General features: G+C 41.5%; 1 protein-coding gene across 1 annotated transcript in view; it reads right to left on the bottom strand.

Moving 5' to 3' along the window:
- skia (v-ski avian sarcoma viral oncogene homolog a) overlaps positions 1-8,478 on the bottom strand; it is a 175,814-nt gene extending 167,336 nt beyond the window's left edge. The window contains exon 1 of the mRNA XM_078238771.1: positions 7,189-8,478. Within this exon, the coding sequence (XP_078094897.1) occupies positions 7,189-8,097 (909 nt within the window). The 5' untranslated portion in view covers positions 8,098-8,478. The remainder of the gene's footprint in view (positions 1-7,188) is intronic.
- Between the last annotated feature and the right edge of the window lie 18,970 nt (positions 8,479-27,448).

Genomic DNA, 27,448 nt, shown 5'->3' with positions numbered 1-27,448 from the left:
TTTTCTGTGTGATCACAGCACTACATGGTATAATCTTGGACAAGGTAATAAAAAGAGACTACAATGAGACTACTGTATAGAAGCCTATTCACTCACTACTATTTATCAGTACTAATGCTGTGAAGTTAAAGAATAAAAGGATTTGTAGCAAATACTAAAACATAACAATTTTTTAAAAATTCATTATCAATGGTATGAAAATACATTAAATCTATCCCAGGTTGGAAGAGCAGCTTTTTCTTTTACCACATAAAACACATGATCCTAAACATAATTGTTATACAAATTTCATTATTCTGGAACACTGCATCTTGTTTAGAAAAATGCTATTCTGCACATTCTGAAGAACATATCAAATAATCCTTCCCAATCTCTTTAGAAAATGGTTTATTGATCACTGTATTTTCTTTGGGGAGAAGGGATGTGAAATATTGTGATGTAGAGAAAAAAAATGGAAGAAAATATGAAAATACACAAACACATCTCAACCCTCTCAACTGTACCATCACTTTTCAGACCTAAATTGTACAATGCTCAGTTTTCAGCATCAATTCTGCTATCATGAAGCCTATGCTTAAAAAATGATTCTTTGCTGACTTACACAACTCCCATTCCCAAGTCACCAGGGCTGGTTCTTTATCAGACGGTAAATGAGGATCTGTATCAACTGTTTTCATTACATAAAAAAAAACTTAACACTTTTCTGTATTTTTAGGCATCTCCGGGTATACATCACAGCCAAATGTTTGTGGTAATAACATTTTTGCAAGGTGCTCACACCAACAACTTTCCCTCCTAATGTAAAGAGTTTAGTCAATCATCTGCATTGTCAAAATTATTTGAACTTAACACCAATTTAAGGATAGAATGGACAAAATAAAACAACTGGATCCCTGTCCTGGTTCTTGTGCCACCAAACCTTAGTTTTTTTTAAAAAATTGGCATCTGCTCATCCTAAAATACATTTACCATGTGCCATGCTCCACTGTGATTAAAGCTTCCTGTAATTATTTCACCTGCAGATGTGTTTAGGTGCCCAATATTGGAACAGTATAGTTACTTTTGCTTCATTCTACAGCCTTTATGGATCTTCTCTCAAAATCATAACTTATCAAATAGATAATGGACAGACACCCATTTTTCTTTACACTACATTGGTCTGAAAGGTCAGAAAATGCCAGCAAATAAAGTATGATGCAATATAGACCAGGAGGTGACAGGTTAGATCTCCGATCTAGGTTTAGTTAAATGAGCTCAGCCTAAGCATTACAGTTTGCCTCAATGTCCCTGGACTAGGGAGGTGGGAAAAATCAGCTACAAATCGAGCTCCTGATTTCTAGCTGCCAATCTCTGCTGGCAAGTATGCTTCTACAGGTATTGGGTGAGTACAGGATCAAAACTAACTGGTTCTCACCCAACCCAATTGTTCTGCTAACATTCATTGTCTAGCCTCAAAATGAAGAATGCCCGCTGAGTGAAGTACCCAAGGAACTGACACACATGGGATTGATTGTACCTCAGCAATATTCAGGTACTTCACTGAAAAGGAGATAACTGGAGGAAACAAATGGTTTTCCTGCTGGTTTCTTTTGTGTTCTCTTCCAACAGCCGTATAGAGTTGCACTGGCAACTAGCATTTTCTGTTACCTTGTCCAAGTGACCATCATCCATTGCCCAGTCAATTTTCATTTAACATCCAAAATGCATAATACTAGTAGGCATTACCATCAGGGGTTGGAATCCTCATGCGTCATTTGAACTATTTGCCAAAATTGCCATATTCCAAGGTGGTATTCAGTAAGTGACAGTCAACTTGCAGTCACCCACATCATCCAAAATTAAAATGACAATTATGCAAGATTATAAAGAACAATTTGCTATTGCTGGTAGGTCATAACAATAGTGTCCTGTGTTCATACCTGGCAATTAAAAATCACACATAAAATGATTATAACTTCAGCTCTCAGAAATGGAATACAATAGCACGACTCTGAAAAACTTCAGGCAAGTTAACAATCACTCTGCTATACTATATCAATGAAATCTCCAAATTCCCTTGGGGTTGTCAGTTGGTTGTGTCAATGATTGCCCCCTTCAAGAGATTAAAATTCACATATTGACATTCATATTCAAATGTAATTTTACCTCAGTTATTACTAAACAGTACTTCCAGTCACAAGATGCCATAAGAATGTTTTTTTTGAGATGGTTTCAAAGAAAATCAAGATTTTTTCCCTTTATGAGAACCCACATCAAACCAGTTATGTTCTCCTTTTAAAAAACCTCATTGTGCATATTTTGTTTTAAAATTTAGTCCCTTTGGGCCAATATGACTCTTGTGTATGCTTGACAACTGCCGTGTCCCTCCCATATCTGTCTCCCTTGGGCAGAAACAGTTATTTCCCAGAAGCAGATTAAAAATATTCTCATCACCCTTGCAGAACACACACACAAGCAAAACATAAGATGACTTGCCTAATCAATATATGAAAGTCTGAATTAAAATGGTCAGATTTGATTAGGTGACGAAACACAAGGTGAGTTCTATTCAATTCACTAAAAAGCCTTGTATAAGCAATCTACATTTGGGGGCATTCATTTTCTAAAAAGGAAAGTTGAAACCATTTCAATGCACATAACCCAGTAAAACTGTACAAGAAATTACTAAAATTAAGTAACATACAATTTAATGAAGCGATTCATTTAACCTGTTAAAAAGTCAAAACAGTTTCAAACATAACATAGACAGGGGCATAACATGATTTATTTGTTGGCAAATTCCTCTGTTTCTTGTCAAACTACCTAAGGATGCAAATTTCACAGTTTTGATGGGTCTGCAGAAAAGTAGTAAATTATCAGCAGATGTGCCACATAATTAATCTGATGTACTTCACACATGAACCTAGCTGCTAATTAAAACCCTACATATAATTGACTTCATTTACATATCATTGAAGCTTCACGACAATTACAAATTCTTTACAAATGCATCTGTATACTAAATATTTAGAGGAATGTATGCAATAAATAAAATTTCACTTGAAACTAGATACAAACTTAGAAACCCAAGATAGATCTGGAATTACACGTCACAACCTAAAGTGCATTGAAAAGAACAAATCATCCTATTACTTACAGTTTCAAAACCACTTTTAAATGTATATAAGTTTAAAAGTGAACTTCAATTTGTACATTCAATTGTGCCGAGGTATTTTATGAAAATATTTAAAATCTCCTGAAGGACTACTTCTTTAGATCCAGAAAAGAACCAATATTTTAGTTCTAACCAGATCACTGCAACCTTTAGTGGCATATTTTGACAAAAGACTCCAATACCCCTACAAAGCAATTTTGAAATGTTTGAACTGTGCAATATAAATCTGGCTTATTAACTAAATCAAAGAAAAATGATAAAAGTATTAAATTAGGAACATTCCCTTAAGTGCCAGTCATATTATCTATCTCTTAATATTTTAACATCTTCCCCTTATTTCAAAAGGCTACGTACGGTTGGGTCACTCAAGTTCTTTAAACTCTGAAAACTTTGGGAAGTGACTAGCCAAACTATCAAAATGTCTTCAAATTTAGGGAGGCGAATCAGCTCAGAATGAATTAATTCTTATACTGTGTTTCGTAAATCATATCTTATTTTGGTGTATAAATTGTGCTGAGGTATATGAAAATATTTAAAACCTGCTGAAGGACTGCTCCTTCAGATCCAGAAAAGAACCAGTATTTTAGTTCTAACCAGATCACTGCAACCTTTGGTGGCATACTTTGACAAAACACACCAAATAAACTACTTCATGGTGGTGAAAATCACTCTTCTGGTGTCTCCATGAGAAACCACAACAAATTCACCACATAACACTTCACTATTTTTAAAATGTTATAAATCCACAAACCCTTTGAAGTGTGAGAGCAGGTACCGTTTATTCTTCAGAAAGTGGCAGCCTCTCATAATACCGGGTGTTAAATTTAAAAATACGGCTGAGTTTTCTTAATTTGAAGATGTGCGTTATCCTGAAAAGCGTACATGGGGGGGGGGGCAAAAGAGCTGGCGGGCCAACCTGATCAGCAAGATTGAACACTGGGTGCGCCATAGCCCCGGACAGGCATCACGTGACGCCGCCCTGGGACAGTTGGCCCTCGCGCGCGAGGGGAAGCTGCAGAGCTTCGAACTCGAGCTGCCGCGTGGACTCGGCATGCGCCAACGGTCGGCGCGCGAGAGAGGAAGGGTGCAGCCTATAAAAAGCCCCGACCCGGTCACCATGGCAACCTTCTGCCCCGCCAACTGGGAGAAGGTGCTATGTCTGCGTCGTCGTCGCCGTCAATTTCCCACCCACCATCTTTCGGAGAAAATTTAACTCCCGGGATTGTTAACAAAAAAAAATCTCCGCCACCGGGGATGTCGAATCAACAAAATAAATGAAGTAAGGATATTTGACGCAATACAAACTCGGTGGGATTTTAAAAAATGATAGTATTGAATGATATCCGCCGGAGGCAGCGATGCGTCCATCTAGTTTTGAGCTGCCCGCCGTATGTGTCATGGATGTGATTTTTAAAAATTTCTTCAATAATGTGGCGGAAAGGCGGGTGGCATGGCGGGTGTGCTGAGCATGCGCCATTCCAGTCACGTTGGCGCGCTTTAGGGGCTAGGCTGTGACGTCATTGGACACGCCCGATTCAATGAGCTTCGACTTGGTCACCTGACTGGTTGCGAATCGTGTTTTAGACACGTGACAAAATGTCACTAGGCATCTTTTGTTATTGCAATCATGCACACACAAGTCTTTGGTAAGGGTGGGAGATACAACTGAGGGTCCTGTGTGTAACCAGGACTTGAGGAGAGTGTCATCCTCCCCCACCCCCCAATATTCCAACTCCTGTATGAAAATCCAGGATGTATTTTAGCCACAGCACACTTCAGAAATTAATCCCGAAACAAATATTTTACAATGGAAGTTGTCTCTTTTTGGAATTTTACTTTCCCACACCCACCTAAACTATAGGGTGTGAATATGGAGGTTAACTAGATACACTTCTAGTCGGAATCACGAGTTGTTAGAATACGAAAAAAATACAATTTCGTACGAAAAGACTGGGAAGTAAGACCCATGCACCAGTTATTTTACACATTCCCGCCATAAACCTAAGAGGGATGACAACAGTAATTTATATGGCCACCTATCTTGGTCAATCTAGAGTTGCATCAACTGGTGCGTGAGAGGACTAGGGCAGGATTCTAGTCTAATCTTGACAAAGTCCGTACGCCCAGGTTTCTCAACACTCCTGCACATTAAGTTCTCTCGCCTTTCGCAATATCCACAAGTCTCATTAACCACAACTTCCTGTCTGTATTGCACGCAATCTTTCCATACTTTCTGGCGGGGCCCTCCAGAGTGCATGCTTCAATTTTCGATTTACCCAGCAAATCGAACGCTTTAACAAAAATCACAGGGATATTCTTGTGATTTTGTTACTTTTATGGATAGAAATCCAGAAATGGGGCACCTCAAATTTTTTTAATGCACGGATCTACACAACGAATAATCGCCAACAAACTGATTCTGTAGTTGTCCCTTTAAAATTGGTATGAAATATCGGATTTCATCCAGATGGCACAAAGGGGTACTTGATTTTCCTTTAAATGTCTGTTCACTTGCATTATTAAATGTTCGTTTTTGCAAATGTGCAAAATGATCCTTCACGATGGGCAAGCTTAGACTTTAACTGTCTTTAGACCACAAAGTTACTTGGGAGTTTTGCTTTTTAAAACCCTCCAGCAACTTGATTCTTCAAAGTAAACTCTCTCCTCCAAAGACTTAAGCAACACAATCCAATATTCCTTGGCACAGCTCACTATTTTTCTGCTTCCTAAACGCGCTGTAATTGCTCGGGTAACGTACAATATTATAGCTGGGGCAAAAATCCAAAAGGCGCGAGGGAATGAATTAGCCCATGGAAAGTCAAACCGCATACTTATCAGACAATGTCCCGAGTTTGCTTCATCGGCTTTTTAAAAATTCATAACAATTGATGCAAATGAAAAGTTGAGCGTTTCCTTTTCAATTCAGTTAAGAGGTAGCCCAAGGTTCACGGCCGTAACCTTTACCCACGCAAAAAAAACAATCAATTCAGTGTCTGCTAGCTCCTGTTTGGAAACCAGAATGAAAGAGGGTGGGATGGGTGCTAACAGAGGGAAAAAAAACTAGAATAAAACAAAATACAAACTTTTCACTCTTACACAAAAAAAATGAAATCGAAGTGGTAGGCTAATAGCGTACTTTGAGGTAGGAAAGTTGGCGATCATTCACGGATTTTTAATCGCAACATTGTATTTTCAGACTCAGTTTCAAACTCATTTTTTATAATCTGGAATAAATTGCCCAGACAGATTCAGTATATATTCATGACTCCCATGTGTACTTCCAGATGAAACGTGAGCGAAACTAAATACAGCCGTGATAATGTTGAAATCTAGTTTTGAGTACAGATCGGATTAAGCAGCTTCCCCAGTTTGTCTTTCGGCATTAAATATCCCCAGGATCTGCTTAACTGGATGTGGATTGGCTAAAACCGTGCCCAACACAGGCCATGCCTGCAGTTAAGAGTCAGCCCTCTCCATACTAATGCACATCTCACAAAACCACTCCCACATATTAGTGAGCAAGGAAACACACACCCTTGTCTGAAACTATCACATTGAGCAGCTCGTCGTCAACTTAATGCTTCCAATTTAGCACGTCATTATCTATAATGGGTAACGATTAAAATACGTACACCTTCAAGTATTTAAAGATATCATTCATGATTTCAAAACTTCTCCGCCAAGGGAAGGGAAAGTACATCAGAAATGAAATTTAAATGCATAATTTCCATAGTGATAAACAAAACTCGGTAGAAACTGCTTACAGAACCAGGACACAATACATGCGTGTCCAGTATCGCTGCTTGTGAAACCGAAAATGAATGATTTAACTTTTTAAGTATTGAGAGAAATTGTGTTCAGTTCTGAGTCATATTTATTAGCGCCTATGGTGGGTTTGAAAAAGCCTGAGAAAAGGTTACATTCAAACGCCCTCAATACTAGTTTTGACAGGTTTTTTTCTAAACCATAGTGGAAATAGTTAACTGTAACGACCTATAGTAAAAGATACGTCTCAAGTTAGAAAAAACGCTCACCCTGGGTGCTTTTCTTTTGTATTTGTTGCTGTAGTCAAATCTTTCTTTCATTTCATCCAGCAACTGTTCCAATCGTGCCTTCTCCTCTTTTGCCGTGTAATCCTGACTCAAAAGGACATAGGCTCTCCAGTTGGCCGAATCGAAACCCCAGTGGCAGGTTCTGTTTTCCAATGATTTGTGCGAATGTACTACAAATTTGTGAGGAGGGTACATAAGCCTGCAGTCCATGCACTGGATACATGCAGCATGAGGGTTACCGTACAATTCAGGCACAAAGAGTCCCTTGCACTTCCCAAAACACTCATGGTATACTTTGAAGCTTTTTTCTGTGATCTCTAACTCAATGGTGCTAGAGTATTCTTTTTTGCAATGGGGAGGGTAGGTTCCCCCGTAGAGTAAGGCATTACAAAGCCTCTCTGCGTCTGTCTTGGTGATCAAGCCACAGGATGGGGCAGAGAAGGGCAAAATCCCCATGACTTTCAGGATCTCCAGCTGGTCTGCCGTGCATCTAGAGCAGTAAATATGTAATTCATCACATACTGAATTGATCTGTTGGAGGGAAAAATCTCTTAGCACAGAGTTCAGGATCTGAGGCAAGCAAAGCCTCTTCTCCCCACCAACTACGAAACAAGAAATGGTTTCCCCCTCCAGAATGGTCTCGCATCTCTCCGTTGATCGGTCCGAGGGGATGAAGAGGGGTCCTGGCATGACAGGAGGCGGCTGTATAGGTAGGTGAATAATCTGATCTGTCTCTTTTCCAGTTTCCTTTTTGTACATCATCTCGTGAGCCCACCGAGCAGAGAAAGCCGCCGGTCCTCCAAGCGAACTCATACTGCTGAGATGAAACTGCTTTAAGGTTTGCTGGAGTCCTGGATGAGGCTGAAAACTAGATCTTGGTACAGTCTCCATGATTTCTGACCCCAAAAAGCACACCCGTTTTGTATAAAATAAGATAAATCCCCCTTTAAAAAGCCACGGCGTCCAAGTTTGCCCTACCACCACGGACAAAATTAAAGTAGCTCATGAAATCCAGTCTCTAAGCGTGCTGTGTTTCTGCAGCACTCTTGCGTTCAAACATATCCACAATTGTGCCCTTAAAAAGATCTCTTCAAGCAAATGCTGGTTGAACCAGTCCTTCGAAATCCAGTCCCCAATTGGTTTTAGACTCTGTACTTTGTTTCCTTTTTTTTCTTTTCAGCCCTCTTTTTACGATCTGCAAGCGTAAAGACGCGGCATATCCACACAATACGACCTTGCAGCTCAGACTGCCTTCTCCCCTCTGTTTGTCGACGTCTAGGTCAGGCATTGAATCTCAGCCAAGAATGCGTCTGACTCCCCCAGGGCTCTTCCAGGAACCAGTACACTGCCCACCGAATTTCAACAGCAGCCTACAAACATGCAATAACTGGTTTCACAGACCGTTGCTTTTAAAACTACAGCGCAGAAGGGAGGGATTTTTTTTCCCCGAAGTTCACTCGATATCATTAATTATCAAGATTAGCTTTCTTCTACAAAACTGATTGTATGTTTTACGGATCATCAGCTTGATGCGACATAACGTGGTGGGATTTTTTTGTCTCAGATGTCCGAACAATTATACAATGATCAAGTATTAATGTAACTTTTTCATGTATAATCAATAATTTAGAAAATGCTATACATATAAATCAAATTGAGACTTATATAATAAACTTTTTGTATGTAGGGCTGTCTCTGTCTATTTTTGCTTTAGTGTCAGCTGATAGCACTGGCCTCTTGAGTCAGATGGTTGTGAGTTCAAGGCCCACTATAGGATTTGAGCACACAAATCAAGCTGTCATTTGGATAAAATGCTAAATCAAGGCCCCATCTGCCCTCACAGGTGGACGAAAAAGATCCCATTGCTTTCTCTAAAAAGCAGAGGATATACTCGTGTCCTGGCCAGTATTTACACCTCAATCAACATCTCAAAAATGTATTATATCCACATTGCTGTTTGGGGAGCTTGTTGTACACAAATTAGCTGTTGAATTTCCTACATTACAACAGTTGGCTGTCAACCACTTTAAGACATCCATTGTCATGAAAAGTGCTTAATAAATGCAAGTCTTTCTTTCCAATAACAATGTAATGTCAGGATAAACTCAAATTGAGTAAGGTCATCCATCCCTTAAAGGCTGATAATATATACATATTATTTAAAAAGATGCAAGTGTTATTATTTCAGAAATAATTTCACTCCAAAACCACCTATGCCTGAATAAATTGTTGCAACATGTCATGGGTATGATACTCTGTCGGTGCAGACATGATGGACTGAATGGCCTCTTTCTATGATTCTGTGATCTTCAAAAATGTTTGCCAAATCCTGAGGCTTCCTTATTAAATCTTGGCAAATGCATCATAGTGTATGGTACCAAATAATATTTCAATTTGCAGCCTTTGCTGAGTTAGTGCAATTCATCCAGTGCTGTAAAATCCTTGCTGCTCAACCAGCCAAAGCCCTACTCCTTATTTCCTTTCCAGTCATCAGTGTCTAGCACAAGCAAAAACTGACCACAATGCTTAAGGGTCACAAAACTAAGCTACTGAGAAATCGACAGCATAGTGCTTATCTGTTTGCCCAGTCTAGAGTACACACTCTTCCTTGAATGGATATGCCTGACTTAACCAAGTACAGAGAGTTTAGGTGCACTATGGCAAAGGTCAAGGCTTAGAAATTCCCAATTGTGAACAGCATAATACTGGAGTTTAACCAACTAAATTTGAACACCAACAGGGGTAGGAGTAGGCCATTCAATCCCTTGACACTGCTTCACCATGCAACAAGATCAGGGCCCATATAACACTTAACTCCTTTGTCAATCAAAATGTTGTCTAACTCAAATTTGAATATATTCAAGGACCCAGCCTCCAGTTCTCACTGGGGAAGAGAATTCGAAACACTCTGATAGAAGAAACTCCTCCCCATCTCCATAATTGGAAAACAGATTCATACAGAGATTATTAAACCAGACAGGAAGGATACTTGATGAGCAGATCTTTTGTGACAAAATCGCCTCTCAAAGAATCTTGACAAAAGTAATGAATGCAATGAGCATCACCCCTTGTCTCAGTATTACTGTTGGATGCATTCAGGAAAGGCTACAATTCCTCACATGCAGGACAAATCAATTTCTGAATTTGTTTGTGCACTTCTCTACAAGGACTTTTAACAAGGGTTTGATGTGTTGATGAGGATATGCACCCAGGGTGGGACTCACTTGATTATTTTAATGCATTGGAATTGCTTTTAATACATATTTTAATTAAAGTTAGATTTCTGTGAAAGGGTCATTTATAATTTTTCAGATATAAACAATGTATCCTCAATTTATGGACAAGAGAGTGAAATTGAAAATTGAGGGATTCCCAGATCCCTTTGTGCTGCAGCATTTTGCAATCTCTCTATTAAATAATATTCTGCTTTTCTATTTTTCCTGCCAAAGTGGACAACTTCCCATTTTCCTACATTATATTCTATCTTTATCCACTATCCTTTGCAGACTCTTTGTATCTTCCTCACAACTTGATTCCCTATCCACCTTTGATCATCAGAAAATTTGACCACAATACCCTTCATCCAAATCATCAATATAAATAGTTGAGGCCCCAGTACTGATCCCTCTGGCATTTCAGCAGTTACCATCCTGAAAATTACCTATTTATCCCAATTCTGTTTTCTGTTAGTTAGGCAGGCCTCAATCCATGCTAATATATCATCCACCCCCTCCCTCCCCACCAAAAAAAACCCATAAGTTCTTATCTTGTATAGGAACCTTTTATCAAATGCCTTTTGGAAATCCAAATACTGCTGAAAAGAGACCTGTGCCGAATCTTTTCATCCTGCATCACATCAAATACAAGAACACCAAATTTCAATTTATACTACAGGGGAAATGGCTGCTGGCCTTGGTTGGCAAGTCAACTCTGATTGACTGAGGTGTTGTCATGGAGAGAAAGCAGTGGAGAACTATAAGGTTCCCCAAGTTCTGGGGTAATTCAATAAAAAGTGCAAGGCTTGAACATATTCCTTCTGGTCGCAGAGAACCTGTTCTTGCATATGAATGTATGATGCTTTTACTGTCATGCAGTTCCAGAACATTACCACTCACTGAATAAAAAAGTTCTTCCTCACATCGTTGCCAAAACCTTAAACCTGTGAACCATGGTTCTTATAACATCAGCTATTTTTGCCCACCTTATCTCAACCTGTCATAATCTTGTACACTCTTGTCAGATCTCCCCTCCACTCCTTTGCTTCAAGGAGAACAACACCGGCTTCTGCAACCTAACCTTATAGTAAAGTTCCTTCATCCCTTGAACCATTCCAGTAAATCTTCTCTGCATCCTCTTGAGGACGTTCACATTCTTCCTAAAGTGTGGTGACCAGAAATGGATGCAATACACCAGTTGTAGCCTAACTAGAGTTTTATAAAGGTGCAGCATAGCTTCCTTGTATTTGTACTCAATACTTTTTTATATGAAGCCTAAAATCCCGTATTTCAATATGTCCTAATACAGTGCAGATGACTCCCCCAAACCCGAGGACCCCTGTGTACACTTTAGAACTGTGACATTAAGAATATATTGCCTGTCTATCCCTTCTACTAAAATGCATCACCTTTGTATTGAATTCTATTTGCTACTTGTGTGCCCATTCTGCTAGTCTGTTTATATCTTCTTGCAGTTAATTGGTATCATCCTCACTGTTTGCCATGCCTCTAAGTTTGGTGCAATTAGCAAATTTTGAAATTTTACCCTGTATTCCAATATTCAAGTAATTTCTGTATGGAGCACTGGCAGTTGTGGAACACCACTGCCTGCCATCCTCCAGTTTGAAAAATAATCAATTCGGATGATTCTCTGTTTTCTGTCCTTTAACATGGCCATCACTATCATAGAATCCCTACAGTGCAAAAGGAGGCCATTCTGCCCATTGAGTCTGCACCGACCCTCCGACAGAGTATTTTACCCAGGCCTTATCGCCATAATCCCACATGTTTACCCCATCAATCCCCCAACCTACACATCTTGGAACAATAAGGGGCAATTTAGCATAGCCGATGAATCTAACCTGCACATCTTTGGACTATGGGAGGATGCCGGAGCACCCGGAAGAAACCCACATAACCACGGGGAGAATGTGCAAACTCCAAACAGACAGGGACCCAGGCTGGAATTAAACCTGCACCCTGGTGCTGTGAGGCAGCAGTGCTAACCACTGTGGCTCCTAAAGCCAATTTTCTTATTCAAGCTGACACTGGCTCTCCTATTCCATTAGCCTTAATTTTGTTAAGTAGCCTTTTATGTGATACTTGGATATATCCATTCTCTAAGGAGAAAAATCCCAGCTTTTCTGGTCTTCCCATGGAATTGAAGTCCCTCTTCCCATGGAATTGAAGTCCCTCTTCCCATGGAATTGAAGTTCTTCTTCCCAGGAACAATTCTTGTAAATCTTTTCTGCACCCTCTGCAATGGCAAAGTGTCAGTTTCTGACTGAAAACTGGTGTGTTTCCCCCCAGATCTTGTATGACACTCCGTCAAAAAAAAGCAGGGGCGTGTTTTGCACTGGCATTCTTGAGGGGCAGGGCATGAAGATGCCAGCAAGGCCAGCTCCACAGAGATTGGGGCACCCTGATCTCAAATTAAAGTTAAAGGCCTCTACGGATATCTGGACCTCGGCAGACAAGGGGAACACCCCCAACCCTTGACCAGTGAGAGGCAACCTTCTCCCCCAACAATAAATGGGTCACCCCACCCAATGCTTTATCACAGCATTGTAAAACCCTTAACATGTTCACAGAGAACGTTATATTTAGGTTGTTTAATTATTCATTCCACACCCTACATGTAAACAGTCTGCCTGGAACTGATGTGACCAACATATTATGGGGATTTGGTGGTGTCGTAGTAATGTCACTGGGCTAGTCATTCAGAGCCCAGGCCAATGCTTTGGGCACAGGGGAACAGAAGTTCGAATTCCATATTGGCAGCTGGTGGAACTTGAATTCTATTAATAAATCTGGAATATAAAGCTAGTGTCAGCAATGGTGATCATGGAAACTACCAATTATTGTAAAAGCCCATCTGGTTCGCTAAGGTATTTGATGGAAGGAAATCTACGATTCTTTACCTGGTCCGACATACATTTGACTCCAGTTCCACAGCAATGTGGTTGATTCTTAATTGCCTAAGCCAGAGTTCAAGGGCAATTAGAGATGGGGAACAAATGTTGATCTTTGCAGCGACACCTACATCTTCTGAAAGAACAAAGAGAAAAAATTATCCAACTTATTTTACAAATATTGAAATTTACAAGCATCTTAAAAAATACACCTTATTTAAGTCAAGATCCATCCAGAGTTTCACCAGACCTTCTGCACCTCAGTTATGTTGTTGTCCTGAAGCCCCGGCAAAGAAAAGCCTAGCTCCTTGCGGGTGGCAAGGACTCAATATATCTGGCCACCTCCTGATAAACACCGAGAACAAGACAATGTAAGACTAGTGGTCAGAGTCTTCGACTGACCCCAAGCCCCAAAGACCGGAAACAATGCACTTCATCGAACTCAAGATGCTCAACTCTCAGATCAAGATTGTGAAAGCATAGCAACCAATTCTCAAATTCGGCCAGGAATTTATCCCCAGCGCCCCTCAGGAGACCGAGTGCACGGATACTCCTCTGGTCCCATCTCCCCTGAGTCAGGCAAGATAGGAGCCTTCGCCGAGGAACCTGTTCTCTCCATTGACAGGATTCTCTTCTCTGCTTCATCCATTCTCTTCAGGATATCTTGCAGTTCATCAAAATGAACACCAAAATTCTGGGCCGGACAAAAATCAAGACCCTGTCCACATCTTCACTTAAAATGGCAGCCATCAATTCAACGCAAACAGCATCACTGAAGCACAGGCCTGCTCACCAGTGAAATTGCCATTGCAAACTGTGCCCCAATCTAGCTGTCTCCGACCACCTCAATCAAACAAAGGTTTTCTTGACTTAATTCAGCTCCCATTTGCCAAAATTTAGCCAGGATCTTTCAGGATCATAGCACAGATTATACACATCAGGATAGGGTACCAAGCCAATATGGAGATATTAAATTAGATGACCATCAGCTTGGTCAAAGAAGTAGGTTTTAAGAAGTGTCTCAAAGGAGGAAACGAGGTACAGAGGCAAAGAGGTGTAGGGAGGGAATTCCAGAGTTTGAGGCAATTGACGCCATGGTTACCAATGATGATTAGAACCCAAGGGAATAGGGGAGATCCTAAATGAATACTTTGCATCGGTATTCACAAAGGAGAGGGACTTGTTGACTGGGAGTGTCTCAGAGGGAGGTGTTGACCCATTAGAGAGAATCTCCATTACAAGGGAGGAAGTGTTAGGTTTTTTAGGTAACATTAAAACTGACAAATCCCCAGGGCCTGATGGCATCTATTCTAGACTGCTCAGGGAGACAAGAGATGTAATTGCTGTGCCTCTGACGGAAATCTTTGTCTCTTCATTGGACACAGGTGAGGTCCCTGAGGATTGGAGGATAGCGAATGTGGTACCGCTATTTAAGAAGGGTAGCAGGGATAATCTGGGTAATTATAGGCCAGTGAGCTTGACGTCCGTGGTAGGAAAGTTGTTGGAGAGGATTCTTAGAGACAGGATGTATGCGCATTTAGAACGGAACAATCTCATTAGTGACAGATAGCATGATTTTGTTAGAGGGAGGTCGTGCCTCACAAATTTGGTGGAGTTTTTTGAGGAAGTAACAAAAACAGTTGACGAAGGAAGGGCCGTGGATGTCATCTATATAGATTTCAGTAAGGCATTTGACAAAGTCCCTCATGGCAGGTTGGTTAAGAAGGTTAAGGCTCATGGGATACAAGGAGAGGTGGCTAGATGGGTAGAAAACTGGCTTGGCCACAGGAGACAGAGGGTAACAGTCGAAGGGTCTTTTTCCAGCTGGAGGTCTGTGACCAGTGGTGTTCCGCAGGGCTCTGTACTGGGACCTCGGCTATTTGTGATATATATAAATGATTTGGAAGAAGGTGTAACTGGTGTTGTCAGCAAGTTTGTGGATGACACGAAGATGGCTGGACTTGCGGATAGCGATGAACATTGTCGGACAATACAGCAGGATATAGATAGGCTGGAAAATTGGGCGGAGAAATGGCAGATGGAATTTAATCCAGATAAATGCAAAGTGATGCATTTTGGAAGAACTAATGTAAGGGGGAGTTATACAATAAATGGCAGAGCCATCAAGAGTATAGAAAAATAGAGGGACCTAGGTGTGCCAGTCCACAAATCCTTGAAGGTGGCAGCACAGGTGGAGAAGGTGGTGAAGAAGGCATATGGTATGCTTGCCTTTATAGGACGGGGCATAGAGTATAAAAGTTGGAGTCTGATGTTGCAGCTGTATAGAACGCTGGTGAGGCCACATTTGGAGTACTGCGTCCAGTTCTGGTGGCCGCACTACCAGAAGGACGTGGAGGCTTTAGAGAGAGTGCAGAGAAGGTTACCAGGATGTTGCCTGGTATGGAGGGTCTTAGCTATGAAGAGAGATTGGGTAAACTGGTCTTGTTCTCCCTGGAAAGACGGAGAATGAGGGGAGATCTAATAGAGGTGTACAAAATTATGAAGGGTATAGATAGGGTGAACAGTGGGAGCTTTTTCCAAGGTCGGAGGGATGATCACGAGGGGTCACGGGCTCAAGGTGAGAGGGGCGAGGTATAACTCAGATATCAGAGGGACGTTTTTTACACAGAGGGTGGTGGGGGCCTGGAATGCGCTGCCAAGTAGGGTGGTGGAGGCAGACATGCTGGCATCGTTTAAGACTTACCTGGATAGTCACATGAGCAGTCTGGGAATGGAGGGATACAAACGAATGGTCTAGTTGGACCAATGAGCGGCACAGGCTTGGAGGGCTGAAGGGCCTGTTTCCTGTGCTGTACTGTTCTTTGTTCTTTGATGGAAGTTATGATTGGGAATGGCCAAGTGGCCAGAATTAGAGGAGCGCTGATATCTCAGAGGATTGTGGGTTGGAGGAGATTGGCAAGGCCATGAAAACATTGATGAGAATTTTAAAATCAAGATGTTGCTTGACTGGGAGCCAACATAGGTCAGCAAGTTACAGGGGTGATGACCAAAAACAATGGCCAGAATTTTCCAGATCTTCTGGCACCCCGCCCCTTGCCATGGGTTTTCCGGCAGTCTAAATTATGAGTGCAATGGGAAATCCCATTTATGGTGACAAGACCAGAAGAGCCCGTCACTGGCAAACAGCGCACTGCACGAGGCCAGGAAATTCCCCTCAATGGCTTCAGTCTTCTCAATATTGGAGGAAATTTCTGCCCACCTTGTACCGAATGTTGGATGAATAGTTTGATGAGTTAGCAACAGTGGAGGAAAGTCACACCCACTATCTGACCAGAGTAGATATTTTAGAATATCGATTTACCAATTAGTTAATATGTAACTGTTTTATCTTGCAGTTGATCATGTTAATGTGATACATTGTTTCCAAGATTAAAATGCATTAGCTAATTTCAGCAGACTTGAATTTGATATACAAATACACCTTTTCACACAACTTTAAATGTGAATTACCCTCGTTATATTCATTAATACATTAGCATGTGAACAATCTTGGCCCTTTAAAATAAAGGAATATTCAATTTCTGTCTATGACTGCTATAGTATTTAAACAGGTGTTAGATTCAGGAGATCTTGCATAAGAATCCAACATTTTCTTTTTAAAGGGACTGAAATTCTGTCCCTGTGTACTGTTGGCACACAAAGGGAGTGGAAAACCAAGATCGACATCAATGCACCTGATATGTGTTTGGGTTTTCAAATGGCTGTGTGACACAGGAGGTTTGCATTACTGCATGGTATAAGTCTCATTAAAGTAATTCTGATGCATTCCGCTCATGGAACAGCCCAATCCTGTATGTTTTTAATAGTTCAAGATTATATATTCAGCATGTACAAATACTGAAACAAAATATGCTGGAATTACACAGCAGGCCTGTCGGCATCTGTGTGGAGAAAAAAACAAGTTAGCGTTGTGCATGTAACGTATCAACAAGATTCCTTTTATCTCTTTTTCAATTTTTTTTTCATTTCTCTTGGAAACAGTGACTCCTACTGGAGTGTAAAAAAGCTGTCCTGATACTTTACTGAAGTTGTTGTTTTAGATTTGAGAGTCTAAATTGTGAGTGCAAGCGGGTTACTCACCGTGGGAACATCATTGTCGAGCCTGTTTCTGCCTTCACTTAACTCCTACAGATGTTTTAGAGATTACTGAATAGCAATTAAGAAGAAGAACCCTACTTCATTTTCATAGCCCCAGAAGTGAATTGTAATACTTAACACAGAACATCAATTGAACCAGAGATCATCTTATGACTGATTTGGTATCAAAACCCATATGACGTTTAGTCACACTTACCCTTGGGGGAGGATGCTTTCTTGTTTTGAATACCAGATTTCACCAGCTGATTCCAGTGCAGTAGACAAAGTAGGTAGGGGAGGCAACCACAGCTAGCCAGCCATGGGAAAATGGGAATGGCCAATGAAAGCATCCAACTTTTGATATGCAGGATATTTTGGCAGTGCAGTCTATTTGCTGCCTGATTCAGCATCTCCACAGACCACAATCAGTAAGGATAGGCAACAACACCTCCTCCACGATCATCCTCAACACTGGTGCCCCACAAGGCTGTGTTCTCAGCCCCCTACTATACTCCTTATACACCGATGACTGTGTGGCCAAATTCCCCTCAAATTCGATTTTCAAGTTTGCTGACGACACCACTTTAGTGGGTCGGATCTCAAACAATGACAAGACAGAGTACAGGAATGAGATAGAGAATCTGGTGAACTGGTGCAGCAACAATAATCTCTCCCTCAATATCAACAAACGAAGGAGATTGTCATCGACTTCAGGAAGTGTAAAGGAGAACATGCCCCTGTCTGCATCAACGGGGACAAAGTAGAAAGAGCCAAGAGCTTCAAGTTTTTAGGTGTCCAGATCACCAACAACTTGTCCTGGTCCCCCCATGCTGACACTATAGTTGAGAAAGCCCACCAATGCCTCTACTTTCTCAGAAGACTAAGGAAATTTGGCAAGTCAACTGCGACTCACACCAACTTTTACAGATGCACCATAGAAAGCATTCTTTCTTGTTATATCACAGATTGGTATGGCTCCTGCTCTGCCCAAGACCCCAAGGAACTACAAAAGGTCGTGAACATATCCCAATCCATCACGTAAACCAGCCTCCCATCCATTGACTCTGTCTACACCTCAGCAAAGCAGCCAGCATAATTAAGGACCCCATGCACCCCAGACATTCTCTCTTCCACCTTCTTCCTTCGGGAAAAAGATACAAAAGTTTGAGGTCACGTACCAACCGACTCAAGAACAGCTTCTTCTCTGCTGCTGTCAGACCTTTGAATGGACTTACCTTGCATTAAGTTGATCTTTCTCTACACTCTAGCTATGACTGTAACACTACATTCTGCATTCTCTCGTTTCCTTCTCTATGAACAGTATGCTTTGTCTGTATAGCGTGCAAGAAACAATACTTTCACTGTATGTTAATACATGTGACAATAAATCAAATCATACTGTTTGGAAAATGTAATCACCAGAACTTTCACACCTGTCATCTGGACTCGAAACGTCAGCTCTCTTCTCTCTTTACAGATGCTGCCAGACCTGCTGAGATTTTCCAGCGTTTTCTCTTTTAGAACTTCCACACCCTTGCCTTGCCACTTTCTATGGCTGCTTCCAACCTGTGCCACAACATCTTCACCTCCCTGTAAATATCAGGGGCAATATATCAGATCAATGGCTTTTCATCGGAACTGGACGATGTTCGAGATGAACAACTTTTCCATGTTCATCTCTATCATCCTGTTTTGAAACATTGGAGGAAATTTTCATAGACAAGAGGAAGTAGGTTTGGGTGTGTGCAGAGAGTTAAATACCCTAAAATTGACATTGAGATTCTGACATCATCTTGCCCTCTTCTGGGTTAACGTGGGTGAGTTTGAACACAAGCAGGGAGCCATTGTAACTGTCAGGAAGGTAATTAGGTTATGCAAACAGGGCAATGAAGTGTCTTTTTAACTCTCCATTCTGACCTTAACATCCAGCAGACTCATTTCCCAATCTGCCAGCAACTCGCAAGGTCAACAAGGGAAGTGAACAGCAAGGAACACTTCTTCAGTGAAACTGACAGGCTGAGAAGCTTTTGATCAATGAAGAGCTGCAACTACGCCTATGTGAGAGGTGGTTGCTGCTATGATGACTCCTTTTCAGGAATTACTTTTACCTCTTTTGATAGTTGATTGCCAACTTCACTCACCTTCAGCTACAGTTCTCTGCTGCCAGCCCTTACACAGCAAGGGAACAACTTAGGGGGGGTGCCAGAAGGGTGGCACATGGCACAGTGGTTAGCACTGCTGCCTCACAGCGCCAGGGATCCGGGTTCGATTCCCGGCTTGGGTCACTGTCTCTGTGGAGTCTGCACGTTCCCCCCGTGTCTGTGTGGGTTTCCTCCAGGTGCTCCAGTTTCCTCCCACAGTCCGAAAGACACGCTGGTTAGGTGTATTGACTCGAACAGGCGCCGGAGTGTGGTGACTAGGGGAATTTCACAGTAACTTCATTGCAGTGTTAATGTAAGCCTTACTTGTGACTAATAAATAAACTTTTTATGTAGCTCTTCCTTGCATCTCTGATGGAGAAGAAGAGAAGCAGAAATATCAGCAGCTGGAACAACACCAGTACCAGCTGCCTTCCTTTACTCAACCACATGCCAACCCACAGGGCAGAGAGGATGGACTTAAAGATTCAGCTCAGAGGCAAGGCACGTAACATAGGTTCTAGTACCAGTGCTTCAGGGGACTCAGGTTTTCATGGTAGGTCATTGCTGACATCTGCAGCCTCCTGGATCAAGACTTTCCCAGTGGGTCAGATGGAAACACGTTGCCAGTGATTGTCAAAGTGCCTGTCACTGGAAGGCAACAATCACCCCTACTCTCACCTCCCCTACTTTCAGTTCCCTGATCGTCTCCAAGGTTGTGTACTCTCTTCTGGAAGGAAGAGAACATGAGTGCTAGAAAAACTCATGTGACTAGCAGCAAAGCACAACATTTGTGGAGGGTGACTGAGGATGCAAGAGGGCAATGACATGAGGTTGAACATGTGTGTTGGCAGTTCATAGAAACAGAAAATAGGAGCAGAATGAAGTCATTCAGCCCTTCGAGCATGCCCCGCCATTCATTATGATCACGACTGATCATCCAACTCAATAGCCTGATCCTGTCTTCCCCTGATACCCTTTGATCCTTTTTCACCTCAAGTGCTATATCTAACTGCTTCTTGAATACATTCAATGTTTTGGCCTCAACTACTTTCTGTGGTAGTGAATTCCATAAGCTGACCACTCTCTGGGTGAAGAAATTTCTCTTCATCTCTGTCCTAACCGGTCTACCCTGTATCCTCAGATTGTGACCCTTGGTTCTGGACACCCCCACCATCGGGAATATCCTTCTTGCATCTACCCTGTCTAGTCCTGTTAGAATTTTATAGATCTTCCCTCATTCTTCTGAACTCCAATGAATATAATCCTAACCGACCCAATCTCTCCTCATATGTCAGTCCTGCCATCCCAGTCTGGTAAACCTTCTCTGCACTCTCTCAAGAGCAGGAACATCCTTCCTCAGATAAGGAGACCAAAACTGCGCACAATATTCCAGGTGTGGCCTCACCAAGGCCCTGTACAATTGCATTCAAGATATCTCTACTCTTGTACTCGAATCCTTTCGCTATGAAGGCCAACATACCATTTACGTTTTTACTGCCTGCATGCCTATCTTCAGTGATTGGTGCACGAGGGCACCCAGGTCTTGTTGCACATTCCCCTCTCCTAACTTATGGCCATTCGGATAATAATTTGCCTTCCCGTTTTTGCTACCAAGTGGATAACCTCACATTTATCTAAATTATACTGCATCTGCCAATCATTTGCCCACTCATTCAACTTGTCCTGATCACACTGAAGGATCTCTGTATCCTCATAGCTCAATAGCTGATATCCCAGCACTGATCCCTGCGGTACCCCGCTAGTCACTGCCTGCCATTTGGAAAAAGACCTGTTTATTCCTACACTTTGTTTTCTGTCTGCCAACCATCTCAATACACTACTCCCAACCCGATGTGCTTTAATTTTACACGCTAATCTTTTATATGGGCCTTGATTTGACTTGATTTATTATTGTCACGTGTATTTGAAAACAGTGAAAAGTATTGTTTCTTGTACACTATACAGACAAAGCATACTGTATATAGAGAAGGAAAGGAAAGAGTGCAGAATGTAGTGTTACAGTCATAGCCACGGTGTAGAGAAAGATCAACTTAGTATGAGGTAGGTACATTCAAAAGTCTGGCAGCAGGGAAGAAGCTGTTCTTGAGTCGGTTGGGGATGTGGGCTCCGACTTTTGTATCTTTTTCCTGACGGAAGAAGGTGGAAGAGAATATGTTCGGGGTGCGTGGGATCCTTAATTATGCTGGCTGCTTTTCTGAGCCAGTGGGAAGTGTAGGTGGAGTCAATCAATGGGAGGCTGGTTTGTGTGATGGACTGGTCTTCGTTCACGACTGTTTGTAGTTTCTTACAGTCTTGGACAGAGCAGGAGCCATACCAAGCTGTGATACAACCAGAAAGTATGCTTTCTATGGTGCACATTCCTTCGCCTCCTGAAAAAGTAGAGGCATCGGTGGCATTTCTTAACTTTAGCGTCGGCATGGGGGGGACCAGAACAGGTTATTGGTGATCTGGACACCTAGAAACTTGAAACTCTCGACCAATTCCACTTCGTCTCTGTTGATGTAGACAGAAGCATGTCCTCCACTACACTTCCTGAAGTCGATGACTCTCCTTCGTTTTGTTGACATTGAGGGAGAGGTTATCGTCGTCGCTCCAGCTCATCAGATTCTCTATCTCTTTCCTGCACTCCGTCTCATCATTGTTTGAGATCTGACCCACTACGGTGGTGTCATCAGCAAACTTAAAAATCATGTTGAAAGGGAATTTGGCCACACAGTCATAGCTGTGTTAGGTGTATAGCGAGGACACAACCTCGTGGGGCACCGGTGTTGAGGATGATTGTGGAGGAGGTGTTGATGCCTATCCTTACTGATTGCTGTCTGTGGGTTTGGAAGTCTAGGATCCAGTTCCAGACCATGGAGTTTGGAGATGAGTTTTGTAGGAATAATGATGTTGAAGGCTGAGCTGTAGTCAATAAATAGGAGTCTGACATAGGTGTCTTTGCTGTCTAGGTGCTCCAAGGTTGAATGTAGGGCCAGGGAGATTGTGTCTGCTGTGGACCTGTTGCAGCGGTAGGCGAACTGTATTGGATCCAGGAATATGGGAGGTCGGAATTGATTCATGCCATGACTAATCTTTGTTGAAAGCCTTCTGAAAGTCCAAATATACCACATCCACTGTCTCCCCCTTAGGGCAGCACGGTGGCACAGTGGTTAGCGCCAGGGACCTGGGTTTGATTCCCGGCTTGGGTCACTGTCTGTGGAGTTTGCACATTCTCACCGTGTCTGTGTGGGTTTCCTCTGGGTGCTCCGGTTTGCTCCCACAGTCTGAAAGACGTGCTGGTCAGCTGCATTGGCCATGCTAAATTCTCCCTCAGTGTACGTGAACAGACGTCGGAGTGTGGCAACTAGAGGATTTTCACAGTAACTTCATTGCAGTGTTTATGTAAGCCTACTTGTGACACTAATAAATAAATTTTAAAAACTTTAAACTCATCAACTCTGCTAGTTACATCCTTGAAGAAATCCAATCGATTTGTCAAACTTGGTTTTCCTTTCATAAATCCATGCTGACTCTGTCCAACCCTGTCACTGTCTTCCAAGCGTTTTGTTATAAAATCTTTGAGAATGGATTCTAGAATTTTCCCCCATTATCGGCATCAGTCTTACTTCTCAATAATTCCCTATTTTCTCTCTACCTGCCTTTTTAAATAGTGAGGTTACATTTGTCACCCTCCAATCTGTTGGAACTGTTCCAGAGTCAATAGAGTCTTGGAAGATGACCACCAATGCATCCACTATTTCTTGGACCACTTCCTTAAGTACTCTGGGATGTAAATAATCAGGCCCTGGAGATTTATCGGCCTTCAATCCCATCAGTTTCCCCAACACCATTTCTTTACTAATACTGATCTTCTTCACTTCTTCCCTCTAACTAACCCCTGTGTTCACCAACACTTCTTATTTCTGGTATCTTATTTATTTCCTCCTTTGTGAAGACTGAAACAAAGTATGTATTCAGTTGGTCAGCCATTTCTTTGTTCCCCATTATAAATTCCCCTGTTTCTGATTGTAAGGGATCTCCATTTGTCTTCACTAATCTTTTTTCTTCTCACATACCAATAGAAACTTTTAGTCGGTTTTATGTTTCCCATATCCTCAGATGAGGATATGAGGTGCCAGGACAGAGATAAATAAGTGCAGCTGCAAGGTGTTTTGCTTTGAGGAGTGCTAGGCTGGAGAATGCTGGGAAAGTCAGAGCTTAGGGTCTGGTACCTGAAATTGCTATGTCATTCCATTTTTCTGCCTTCCTGATGTCATAGATCCTCAGGGGCATTGTTTTCAAATTGGAAGGACCACACATTTTTTTTCTGGCTCCCTTCATCACTTCTATGCAAGCCTTCTTGGCTGGAGGGGCTGGTCTCGCCCTCCTGTTCTTGCGGAAGATAACCTTATTAATCCCTCAGATCACGCAGCAGGATCTCCAGGTAATAATAAGAGAACCAAGAAGGAGTCTTCCAAGATCCGCTCCCCATTCCTATGGTTGATGCAACCTCAAAAGTAGCTGTACAATTGAGCCTTTCTGACCTGTGCAGTGGCCCCTTTAATTAGAAATCCTTCCTTTGAAAGATTTAATGCATCATTCTGCCTACCTATTTGATGGGCTGGGGAAACTGGAGGTGGATGTGGCTTGGCTCAAGTGTTCCTGACCCATTACAAGCCTCTGCAAGAATGGCAGAACCATCATTTGAAAAATCAACCTATTAACTCTGTTTCTCTTTTCATAACTGCTGCCTGCTTTGCTTAGTGCTTCAGCATTTAATATTTATAATGGGACAGTTGACAGGCAGTGCACAGAGATATACTATTTTTTATATAGCATGTAACATACAAAATAGTGTCTGTGAAGTTATATTGGTGTAAGCTATGCAGAAATTCAGCCATTTGCTCTGCTGTGCTGAGGGAAAAATTGCTCCAGTTCTTGTCTTAAGTGCTTACATTTAATGCTTTAAGTTTGAATGTGACATAAAGTGACTCATTTACTCAGTATGAATAATAATGCATTTTAACGCATGTACATTGAGATATTTGTGCATTTGGAAAAATTAGCTCATATTTTTCATTCTCCATAAAAATACAAAATGTGTAAGTGGACAGTATACTCTGAGTTGTCTGGATTGCTCCAAAATCTGCTCTGGAATGACTAGTTTTATTTTGCATCTAACTATGATGTACTCCTGGGGAATGATGCTGAAACTAGATCCCAAAGTTTGAAAAAATGTTCCATGTCCTTGGATTGACATATTTTACCTCAAAGGCTGGAGCAAAAATGTATACTTTTAATGTTTCAGGTGAAGCTACTCGATGATTAAACTTATTTTACTTACACTTTTCTACTCAGAATATTTGGTAATGGTCATTCAGTCACTAAAACAGAACAGAGCAACCACATTTATTTGGTTATGCTAAAGAAACACAGAGGATCCACAGTTTATAAATGTTAATAATTTTCATTTCTTCAGTAATTATAGTGTAGTTTTAATTTAACAACACTGGGATCTACCCAACAATGTAGAAAATTGCTCAGGTACATCCTGTTCACAAAAACTAGGACAAATCCAACTTGGCCAATTGCTGCCCCTCAATCTACTTGTGATCATCAGCAAAGGTGTTGTCGACAGTGCTATCAAACGGCACTTGCTTAGCAATAAGCTGCTCACTGATGCCATGTTTGGGTTGTGCTAGGGGTACTCAGCTCCTGTCCTCATTACAGCTTTGGTTCAAACATGGGCAAAAGAACTGAACTCCAGTGGTAACATGAGAGTGACTGCCCTTACATCAATGCAGCATTTGACTGAGCGTGGCATCCAGCAAATTTCACTCAGTGGAATCCGGAGGAAATCTCTTTACTGGTTAGACTCATACCTGGCACAGCGAAAGATGGTTTTGGTCGTTTTAGGTCAATCATCTCTGTCCAGGTCCATCACTGTAAGGGTTCCACAGGATAGTATTCTAGGCCCAACCATCTTCAGCTGCTTCATCAAATATTTATTAGTGTCACAAGTAGGCTTGCATTAACACTGCAGTGAAGTTACTGTGAAAATCCCTGAGTCGCCACACTCTGGCGCCTGTTCAGGTAGACTAAGGGAGAATTTAGCATGGCCAATGCACCTAACCAGCACGTCTTTCGGACTGTGCCAAGGTGCCAATAACCTTGCCTCTAACATAAAGTCAGAAGTGGGGATGTTTGCTAATGATTATGTTCAATAGCATTTGCGACTCCTCAGATACTGAAGCAGTCAAGAAGTCTGTGTTCATATGTAGCAAGTCCTGGACAACATTCAGGTTTGAGCTGATAAGTCGCAAGTAACGTTCTTGCTACACAAGTGCCAGGCAATGAATGACCATCTTCAGCAAGAAGCATCTAACTGTCTCCCCATGACATTTAATGGTATTACCATCACTGATTCCCCCATTATCAATATCCTGGGGGTTACCATTGACCAGAAACTGAACTGAACCAGCTACTGTGGCTACAAGAGCAGTTAAGAAGCTAGATATTCACTCCCCAACGCTTGGCCACCATTAAGTCAGGAATGTGATAGAATACTCTCCACTTGCCTAGATGAGTGCAACAACCTTCAAGAAGACTGGTTTGATAATGCTTTAATTCAAAATTCTTATTCATGCTTTCAAATGCCCTCATGGCCTTGACCCTCCCTTTCTGTAACTTCTTCCAGCCAGCACTCTGTCTGCACTCTTTCAATTCTGACTTCTTGTGCATCTTGTTTTAATCACTCCACCACTGGCAGCCTTGTCTTCAGCTCTCTGGGTCACGAGCTGTGGAATTCCCTTTCAAACCATCCTTTCAATCCCTTGAAGATGCTCTTTAAAACTTACATTTTTAACCCAAGCTTTGGTCATCTGTTCTAATATCTCCTTACTCGTCTCAGCGCCAAATTTTCTTTGATAATGATCATGTGAATCACTTTGGGATGCTTTACTATATTACAGATAAATGCAAGTTGTTGCAGTTGTTTAGATGAGAAAGAAAACAACAGTGTTTAATTTAATCACGTGGGAGAGGATCACGTGAGATAAAATCTTCACTCTTATTCCTTGGTCTGTATTTATAAAATCTTCAGATTAAAATGGACAACAGTTGAGTAATAACAATTTTTCCAATTCATCACCTAAGTCGTATGTAGAACAAGAAAATGTGCAAAGTAGAGTTAAAATAATGGTTACAATTTCAATTTTACTTTAATATCACTTGAATGTACATTTTCTAGACAAGTCACTAGGACGCATATAAGTGTTGCAAATTTGTATGATTGACAAAGTGATTTCTGTCAGCAGTTTTATTTAATGGTGAATTTGAATGTGACATTCATTTGAAAATTTTCCAAAGAAATGAAAATATACTATATTCTATGGATCAAAATTTGAGACAAATTTCTTGGGTTTTGAACTATTTCAGTTGTTCTTTACGCTGTCTTCATTTTTCATTTGCTGTTGTACACTGGGTTGAATTAACCCGCTACAGTGCTTACAATGTCAACAGTACATTATTTGAGTTCATATCACAGATTTTTGACTTAAAAAAGATTGAGATAACATGCCTCATTCTGACTTGCTAGATAAGTTGCAGAATGTGACACTGAGCCATATGTTACAGCAAAATCCAGCAGTGGTCCCTAGTATGTATCAAATTAGTCAAACGCATTTGGATCAATAGCTAAGTTATCGAGCTTAGTTTTGTTGAGTACTACAAGGGAATGTCAACCAGAGTTCATCCTTCTGTGAGCTATTGAACTGGTACTGTGATGGGTGCAGTACAATTGATTTTAGGATTTGTGGGCTAGAATGAAAGGCTGTTCTGTCAATTTGTGTTTGATTTGCTATACTGTGATGTA

Source organism: Mustelus asterias, chromosome 22, assembly GCF_964213995.1.
Source record: "Mustelus asterias chromosome 22, sMusAst1.hap1.1, whole genome shotgun sequence".
Taxonomy (NCBI): Eukaryota; Metazoa; Chordata; class Chondrichthyes; order Carcharhiniformes; family Triakidae; genus Mustelus; species Mustelus asterias.
The sequence above is the reverse complement of the archived record's forward strand: the minus strand, read 5'-3'. Positions and strand labels throughout refer to the sequence as shown.